General features: G+C 56.2%; 1 protein-coding gene across 4 annotated transcripts; it reads right to left on the bottom strand.

Annotated features, from left to right (window-relative positions):
• Positions 1-1,884: 1,884 nt before the first annotated feature.
• On the bottom strand, positions 1,885-8,988 carry RTL6 (retrotransposon Gag like 6). 4 transcript variants are annotated; one of them, XM_070371464.1, is made up of 3 exons: positions 8,673-8,988; positions 7,380-8,460; positions 1,885-2,745 (listed from the first exon to the last, which is right to left on the bottom strand). In XM_070371464.1, the coding sequence occupies exon 2, from the start codon at positions 8,136-8,138 to the stop codon at positions 7,419-7,421; it is 720 nt and encodes a 239-aa protein (XP_070227565.1). In that variant the 5' UTR covers positions 8,139-8,460; positions 8,673-8,988; the 3' UTR covers positions 1,885-2,745; positions 7,380-7,418. The 4 variants fall into 4 exon arrangements, with proteins under 4 accessions (XP_070227565.1, XP_070227563.1, XP_070227564.1 ...); XM_070371462.1 differs by lacking the exon at positions 1,885-2,745 and adding an exon at positions 3,294-5,183; XM_070371463.1 differs by lacking the exon at positions 1,885-2,745 and adding an exon at positions 3,294-5,172.
• Between the last annotated feature and the right edge of the window lie 267 nt (positions 8,989-9,255).

The following is a 9,255-nucleotide window of genomic DNA, read 5'->3' as shown; positions in this document are numbered from 1 at the left end:
AGGCAGATTCTTCACCGCTAACACCACCTGGTAAGTACTTCTGGGGAATATTCGGCTCAAATGCAATTCTGGGTGTGTCTCGTCCCCTCTCCCCAGGGCTAGCCAGAGCTCTCTGTGACCCCAGAGGCTTTGGAGGGACTAACTTCGTCTCTTGGCTTCACTCTTGGCCTCCCCAGGCCACACTGGCTCCTGTGCAAGGCTACTCAGGCGAGGAGGACTCAGGGCTCCTGGGGACGCTGCGGCCTCTCTGTGGCCCCCACTCGGCACTGAGTGGCTGGGGGGCTCACCCCTCCTCAGACCATCGGCCCCGCTTCACGCCCCCACCCGCCACCGCTGGGTGACCACCACCCAGTCACGCTCCAGGCCCCAGGCCTGCCGCCTGGTGGGCCCCGCCTTTGGGGGACCCTGGCAGCACTCCCCCAAACTATGGCTTGGAGCCTCTGTCCTGCGGGCCTGCTCCCCTCACTGTGTGTTTGCCAAGGTCACCTTGACCATCAGCAGGGATCCAAGGGTTGAAGGAGGAAGAACACAGACCAGCCCTCCCGCCGGCATTTCTGCACGTCACTGAGCCCCGCTGGGCTGGAGAGGAGGCTGGGGAGCGTGGTCCAGCTTTTTGCCCAGTGAGTGAAAGTCGCTCAGTCGTGTCTGACTCTTTACTGTCCATGGAATTCTCCAGGCCAGAATACTGGAGTGGGGAGCCTCTCCCTTCTCTAGGGCATCTTCCCAACCCAGGGATCGAACCCAGCTCTCCCGCATTGCAGGAGGATCCTTCACCAGCTGAGCCATCAGGGAAGAAGAGAAAACTTGGCAAAGAAGCTGCCAGCCTACCAGTGCTCTGTGTTTAGGGCTGGTAGGGTGACCCAGCTAGGCCGTCCGCACAGGTGTGGGGCTGACGGCCTGTCAGCCGCTCTCCAAGTTCAGAACACAGGCTTTCCCTCTCGTGTGTGGTCTTGGCTCCACCAGGGAGAGCCCAGCTTGATGCCCCCGGACAGTGCATGCCTAGAGGTGACCGTCACATTTCTTGACAGCAAGAGGCTTCAGCAGAGGCCGGGAGCCTGAGGCAACCGCTGGAAACTCACCGGCTGATCACAGAGGCCTCCCGTATTTGAGACTGCTCAGATAAGATCTGAGAGAGTCGGCAGGCTCTCTCTGCTGGTTTAAATGTGCTGCTTAAAGTGTGACTGGCAGATTTCTGGGGACACAATACCATTTGGCAGGGCGTCCCTGGTGGCTCAGAGGTTAAAGTGTCTGCTTGCAATGAGGGAGACCCGGGTTCGATCCCTGGGTCAGGAAGATCCCCTGGAAAAGGAAATAGCAACCCATTCCAGTATTCTTGCCTGGAGAATCCCATGGATGGAGGAGCCTGGTGGGCTACAGTCCACCGGGTCGCAGAGTCGGAGATGACTGAGCGACTTCACTTTCACTTTCAATACCATTTGGAATCCGCAACACTTCCCAGATACCTCGAGAGGCTCCGGAACCCAGGGAAGGTCCACGGAAAGAGGCAGGCTGGCCCTTGTAAACCTCTCAGGGCCAGCCTTCCGGGGCCAGCCAGCGCTCTAGATACTTCCAAACAGAAGATGCTTCAGCACACAGCAGGTTGGCCACTCGGGGCATAGATTTTTATCCCAACCCCAAACCAGCCACCAGTCAGAGAGGAATGTTGGTTGAAATGCCCCGGGCAGGGCCTTCCGAGGGCAGAAAGAGCAGAGGCCACCCACCCTCCAGGGCGCTGGCCTGTACGGGACTGGGCAGCCCTGTGCCTGTACCGGGAGGTGGAGCAAAATTTAGAATCCATTTTTATGTTCATCTGGCAAGAATAGCCAAGAAAACCAGAAGGGGCAGATCCCCCCAGTAGAGAGGAGCACAAAATATAACACAAAATCATTTTTCGGTTTTATTTAATTCTGGCTGGGCTGGATACTCCACTGCCGCGTGGACTTTTCTTCTCTAGCTGTGGCCCGGGAGGGCTCCCCTTTGGCGCAGTACACAGACTTGCCTCACTGCGGTGGCTCCGGTTGTTGCAGAGCACAAGCCCTAGGGTGCACGGGCTCCTCAGTCGCAATTCCCAGGCTCTAGAGCACAGGCTCAGCAGCTGTGGTGCCTGGGCTTTAGCTGCTCTGAGACATGGGGCATCTCCCCAGACCAGGTAGCCAACTCGTGTCTCCTGCATTGGCAGGTGGATTCTTTACCACTGAGCCACCTGGGAAGCCCCGAAATCATTTTTTAAAAGGCGGTTCTGGGGGAAGAAAATGGATCATCAGATATTGGGAAAGTCGGCCCTCTGATAGGTAAGATTTTCAGATGGGATGAAGAAACGCACGAATGAAGCAGAGAATGAAGTTAAAATAGATGAGAGTAGATGAGCTCGGGTTATTGGCTTAAACACGGAGAAGTCAAGTCAGACCTTCACCTCGCACTACAAACCAAACTAACTCCAGAAATGTCTTTATTAATTCTAGAGGGAAACAAAGACCTTAAAGCAGCGAAGGAAACCACAAAGAACAGATGGAGGTGTTTGCAGGACGGACTGTTCTGTCTCTTCTTGCACCAGAGGTTCTCAAAGTGGGCGGGACCTCTTCCGGGCCTGGGAGGCATTCCTGTTTTCATAATGCTACCAAAGTATCTGGGCGTTTTCCACTCCTACTGTCTCCTGAGTGTACAGCGGAATTTTCCAGAGACTACATGATGGGTGATCTTGCAAAAGATGAAGAGCAGGGGCAGGTCTGACGCCCCAGCTGTCTTCTATTAAGCCAGACATGAAAGAAATTTGCAAAACCATGAAAGAATTTAGTGAAAACTGCACCACCCCTCCCCCCATTTTTTAAAAAACAGTTTTCTTTAAAATATGCTGTTTATGTGGTCAGGTAATGAGTTTATCTTCTAAATAGCATTTAGAAACATTCTCCATCTTAATTTGCGATATAGTAAATACTGATAAAACCTATATTAGAAGCTCTCTGGGGTCCTAAAGGATTTTGAATGAGTGAAGGGATTCTGGGGCCAAAAGGCCTGTGAGCAGTCCTGGGTCTGTAAGTGCTTCGGTGGGGTCCCAGCACTCAGCACATCCATCCATGTAACGGTCCCACAAACGCTTGTGGCATACCTACTGTGTGTCCTAACACACCGTTACAGGTGCAGGGATACAGCCATGAACAAAAGGGACAAATGTAAGCGCCTGCATTGTGTTAGTCTGGTGGGCACACGGCCCAGTGAAGGGACAGACTGGCTATGCATCAGGTTAAAATCTCAGCAATAAAAAGCCGGAAACACGTGCAGCGAGCACAACACACAACAGGTTAATATCTTTAATATGCAACGAGCTCATACAAACGTATCAAATGCCAGTAGGTAAGAGCAGAGGACACGACAACGCACAAAAGAAATACAACTGCTTAACGTGAAAGATGTTCTAGTTTGCCAGAAATTAAAAAAAAAAATGCAAACTAAAATACAATGCTATTTTTCCATGACCAGATTAGCAAATATTTAACCAGATGAGAACACTCAGTGCTGGCAAGATGGTAGACGGGAACATTTATCCTTGCTGGTGGCCGTGTAAATGGACACAAACATTTCTGGAAACTGTCAATAAGTAATCAGAGCCTCGAAGGTTCTTATATTCTTTAATTCCATCACCCCACCTCTGAGGATCTATCCTAAGGAAATAACTTGAATCGGGGAAAGCTTTACGCACAAAGATAGTTGTCGATTTCCAATGGTGAAAAATGAGTAAGAGCATTGGTGATCAATCACTGGCACTGCCTGATGGGGGAGGACACAGCCATTTCAAAATGAACTGAGAAAGTTGCCCGTGACGTGAGTGAGAACAGCTACACAGGACCGTGTTACAGAAGGTGGCACCCCAGTGTTATAGAAGCAGAGGAACCATGATTGGGGTGAGGGGAGACTGGAAGGAGAGACGCCAAATGTTAAAACTGTACATCTTTCTACTCCATTTTCCAAAATTTCTATAATGTGTAGGTTGACTTTGATAATGAGACAAACTAGTACGTGGTTACTTATGAAAAGGAGTTAGTGGTGCTGCAGCAAGGGGCCAGCAGTAGCCCCCGCCCCATCTACTGCGTCTGTGCTGTGCCCGCCACACTCAACACGCGGACCCCACAACTACACCAGACTCATTGGCTCTGTCCACCCGCAGTGGGTGATGGGATTTTCCTAAACCCCAGCCCTCTCCCCACACGGCAAAGCTTTCGTGCCTTCTCGAGTCCAGCTGTGTCTTCATCTCTAAGCCCCTAACCTAAGGCTTCTCAGGTAGAGGAGATCCAGGCTTCCTGCTCTGACTGCAAGATGGACAGGACCTCTGCTAAGTTCTCTCCCTCTTCCCGCCCAAACCCCAGCCCTGGAAGCTGGTTGGGGTGTGTGTGCTCTTACACACTCACAGGGCTGCTCCCTTAAAGTAATCTAAGCACCTACCCAGCTCTCCCCACATCTGTTCATCCTTCTAAAGGCCAGAATCGTGGTCCAGCAGTTGGTTCTGTCCCTCTTGACAACAGCAGCTTGCGCATCAGCAAAGTCTTACCTGCATTTCACACGGCAATTTTGGGCTCTGTGTCACGACTCCCTCGTTACATACTCACCTGGGACCAGGGACACGGGTCTTGGTTTTTTCCCAGAAGTCACCGAAATGCTCTGGGACATTAAGTTAATCCCAAGGTCGCACGATACAGCAAGCCAGAGGTCGCCCCTGCTAACTCTGATCGCAAATAGTGCCTGCTACACTATGAATCTTCCTTACCAGATGGGGCGACGTGGAGACCAAGGAACAGTCACAGGTAGTCCAAGTACCGTGAACACCGTGAAGACATAAACCCTTCCCTCACATGCAGTTAACACTACTAACTGCCTGGCCCTTTTATAAAGCAACATCTGTTCTCTTAAATTTAGAGAAATTATGACCCCCAAATATGTACAGAGCAGCTCTCCCCTGCCACTGCCTTCTCCAACTTGAGCCTCTCAGCCATGCGTTCTTGCTCTGGGCTGCATGGAGCGCGGGTGTCCTCTCCAGCTGCGGACGAGGGTGTCTTCCACTAGAGCCACCGGGGGCTCCCACCGTGGGGCCTCTTCCAAATCCAACCCCAGGCCTCACATCCACTCCGGTTTCCGAGGTCGCAGGAGGCAATCAAGAAGGCCACGGACGGCCAACAGCACCTGTCCCCAACCTGTAACCGTGAGCACCAACGGCTTGCCACACCTCCAAGCCAAGCGAAGCTGGGGCAGCAGCCAGGGCCAGGCACAAGGACCCACATGCAGAGGCAGGCCTCAGCCTAGCGAGGCGCAGCGGCTGAAACAAGGCGCGGATGCGAATGCGGTAGGACTTCTGAATGCCACCTGGGAAGACCCCAAGGTTGGCAAGCAGTTCCTGCCCTGCTCTCAGGCTAGGTCTCTGCCTTGGCTGGGCCAGGCCATGTGGAAACCTTCAAGGTGCCAGCTAGCCCTGCAGGCCCCCTCTCCTGTGGGTGCCACCATACCCCTTCAGCTGTGGGTACCTCTACTTGGCAGGCAGGCAGAAGAGAGCAGGAAGTGCAAGGGTCTGTGTATCCCCCACTGGAGAGCCCATGTCCCCGTGAAGAGTGGCCCCCCTATGTCTCCCCCACTTCATGCTTAATGAGCACCATGGTCCCGCCTGAACAGTCTGGCCGGAATCTAGGGGGGTCTGAAGCCTACGTTCAGGCAGTGGTTCAGCAGGGCAATTGGGCTAACAGAGTTTACGATGAGCGGGTGGCAGTGGTCCGTGAACTCCAGCAGCCATGGAACCACCTTGACTTTGCAGGCAGTGGACTTTTAAGAACACAGTCACTCTCCCCAGCATCATCGAATTGCTCAGAAGGGCATGGGTCCTAGGAGACAATCTCTGGAGGTCCCAAGATGCAGGCTTGTAGCGGGGAGCCCAGAGGTTATCCTCCTGCAGTCAGGCTGGGACCGATAAACCCAGGGAAGGATGGCCCATTTCCCCACAGCCTGGGGGCAGGGTGTCATTGGTATCGAATAAGGCAGGAGCAACCCAGGTCAAAGGGCCTGGCCAAGCCTCGTTTAGAAAGTGACTCTGGGCGTCCCGGGGGGGAAAGCACAAGGCCACCCAGCACTCGGAGGCACGGCTCTGTCTCTCGGAATCAGGACCCGAGCGCCAGCCCTGCGCTGTCACCACCTTCGGACCTGGGCAGCCCACTGCTCTTTTCCTTTGCAAATGCCAGCACCGCCCCGGCTGGGGTCAGACAGGCAGACACCCCCTCGCCTTAAGGGCTCCATGATGTGTCCAGGGGAGCTGGGGCTCCCAGCCCTGAGTCCAGGTTTTCTGGGACAGAGGCTAGATGTCTGATGTACAGCCCAGGGCTGGGGAGGGCATGCTACCGAGGCTTTGGAGACCTAGAGACCGTGTGTGTGGCTCCAGGAGCTGAGGTGAAGGCCACACGCCCCTGCGTGGAGAAGGGAACAGGTCTCAAGCCAGACAGGCCCACCTCCACGTGCGGGGGTCAGAGAGAAGAGGGGGCTGCACACCACCACTGACTCCCACGGGGACCAGGGCAGCAGAGTGAGCCTCTTGAGTCCATCCCTCAGCCTGCCAGGGGGCCTCAGGCACAGATGGACACGTATGTGGAACTGCCCAGTGATTCCAGTCACACTGAACTTCTGAGCAGGCAAGTTCCAGATTCCCCCCAACCCCGGTGCTATCAAAACACTGGCAGCTAAAGCCAGGCACTGATGGGGGGTGGGTGTGGCCTCTGGAGGCGCTCCCCTAAGGCTGCACTGTCCATCTTCCCAGGGGCAGCAGTGGGGCACAGTGACTGCCTACTCCTGTGCAGAGTGAAGCTGGCCCCCTGAGAACCCTGGAAACTCACTCCCGGCAGTGATCACTCGGACACTGACAGCAGAGATGAGGCCCCTACCTGCTCCACTGGGCCCTGGAGAGGCTGGCAGCACTTGAGACTCCCCTCTCCAGGTCAAGCCACCTGCCTGGCCAAAGAGGCTTCTTTTTGGCACCAGCAAGCTCACAGGGCGATCAGGTGGGGAACTGCCCCAGGGCCTGCAGAGGGTGGGGGGGCTGCATCCGTGAACCTGGTCAGGCTGGGGAAAACGTCAGCTCAAATGGTCCCAAGTGTATTGTGAGTGAGACTAACCAAGCAGCAGAGCTGAGGCCACTAGAAGAGCTGGAATTGCAAGCAAGAGAAAGGAAACATGCGGTGGAGGTCCCAAGCGAGTACGTGATGCCAGGAAGCAAGGTGGGTCACAGGGTGCCCCAGAGTGATGACAGGAGATGTCCTCATGGAGCAGGTCTACAGAGGCAGGAAGGGACGTCTTCAAACAAAGTGATGCTGTGGTATGGACATTTCTTCTACGCAGCAAAGGGGGTATGCTACCTGGATGGCTGCAGATGCGACCAGGATGATGGCCCATTCCTAAAGGTTCCGAGCTCGGGTGGGCAGGGCCGGGGCTGGACTGGTCCCACTGGAGGCTGGGTGCACCGGGCAGGGCGCTGTGCCGGTGGCGGCCAGCTGGCGGCAGAGGGTCTGCCGTTCCCGCATGGCTCGATTGGAGGCCGAAGTTTTTCTGATCTGCGCGCGCCGGGCGTGCCGCAGCGGAGACTTGTAGGTTCTCCGCAACTCGGCCAGGAATCCCTGATAGTTGTTTCGTAAGGGGCTGTCGGGTTGCATGTGGGGGATCGCCCACTTCTCCGCCTCCCCAGTGAGCCGGGACACGAGGAACGCCACTCGTTCGGCCTCCCCCGGGAAGCGGGAGGCCTGGAAGATCATGAATCTGTCCATCTGCATCAAGAAGCCCGCCAGCTGGCCGGGGTCTCCGGAAAAGGGCTCTGGCAGCGAGGTCGGAGGCGTGGTCATTGGCCGGGTCCCATTGGAGGTAATGGCCGAGATGGGTGGGGTGATCTGCAGCGCCCCGGGAATCCGAGCCCGGGTGCGCAACAGGGTCAGCTCCGCCATCACGCTCTCCAGCATGTTGGTGAGGTTGGCCTTCTCTGCGCGAAGGGTCGAGGCCTCGCGCCTGAGCGCCGAGTTGGTGAGGCGCAGCGAGGTCAGGGTGTCGATGACGTCGTCCATGGGGGCACTAGGAGAAGCTGCAGAGGCTGGGGTTTCAGCTTTTGAGGTCTGGGGTTGGACCATGTTGGCCAGAGGTCAGTGAAAGGCTGAGATTCACAAAAGTGGAGAAGGTGGTGGTGACGGGGGGTTGGGGTTGGGTTTGGGTAACCCAGAACCTGAGCACCTGTGATGCTAAAATTGGGTAGACCCAGAGAGCAATCGGGTTAAGGGTGGGGGTTCAAGACTCAAGCGTGGCCGAGAAGACCCAACAAGAGGGCAGGGCAGACGGACCCAGAGATGCGCACAGCCCCGGGCCAGGCAGGGGGTGCAGGCCCTCGCGGATCCCGAGCTCCGGATGTTGCTCCCGAATCGCCGCGCTCACAAGGCCACAGTGGGCTGCAGGGCCCTGAAGGATGAAAACACGGTTTAAAAAAAAAAAAGGTTTCGACTGCGGAAAGGGGGTTCGAAGGGAGGGAGGCGGCGTGGGAGGGGCAAAGGGCGGGCGGCGAGGCGGGCGCCCCCCCGCCAGAGGACCGGCGCCCACATGGGGCAGAACAAAGGGAAGAAGCTCTCGCGGCGGCGGCGCCGGGGGGCCGAGGGCGGGCGGCGGGCGCCTACCTGGGTCTCCGCGGCTTCCTCCGCGGCTCCGTCTTCCCGGGCCGGCCGCCACCAAGATGGCCCGATCGCCGGGATGCGGACTGGCCGATGAGTCACGGCGGCGGCGGCCCGCCGGAACTGCTTCCCGGTCAGGTCAGGTCGAGGCGGCGGCGGCGGGAGGCGGGCGCGGGCAGCTTCTGGCGGGAGCACGAGCCAGGCTGGGACCGAGGCCCGGGTCGTGGCGCGGGCGGGGAGCGGGCACCGCGGAGGTGTGGGCGGCAGGCGGGCCTAGCGAGGTCCCTGCTTGTTGCCATGGAGACCACCAGCTCCCGCGCGGCCCAGGTCCCGCCCCGGAAGTGACGTACAGGCCCTATGGCTTTCCTCAGTAGCCAATCAGTGATGAGTGTGGTTACTGACATTTTGTTATTAGAAGCGGTGTCTTCCTTTGAAATTCTAAGACTGCTAATAAAGCTGTGTGTGCATAGGTTGTATTTATTCTTTTAAATGAAGCTTGCTTTTCATATATATATTCTTTTAATTCAGCCGAGAGTTTTGATGAATTTATTGTTTCTAACGTGTAGCCAGGTAAAAAGTAAATGATATA

Source organism: Bos mutus, chromosome 5 (genome assembly GCF_027580195.1).
Source record: "Bos mutus isolate GX-2022 chromosome 5, NWIPB_WYAK_1.1, whole genome shotgun sequence".
Taxonomy (NCBI): domain Eukaryota; kingdom Metazoa; phylum Chordata; class Mammalia; order Artiodactyla; family Bovidae; genus Bos; species Bos mutus.
This window is presented reverse-complemented; position numbering and strand designations above follow the sequence as displayed.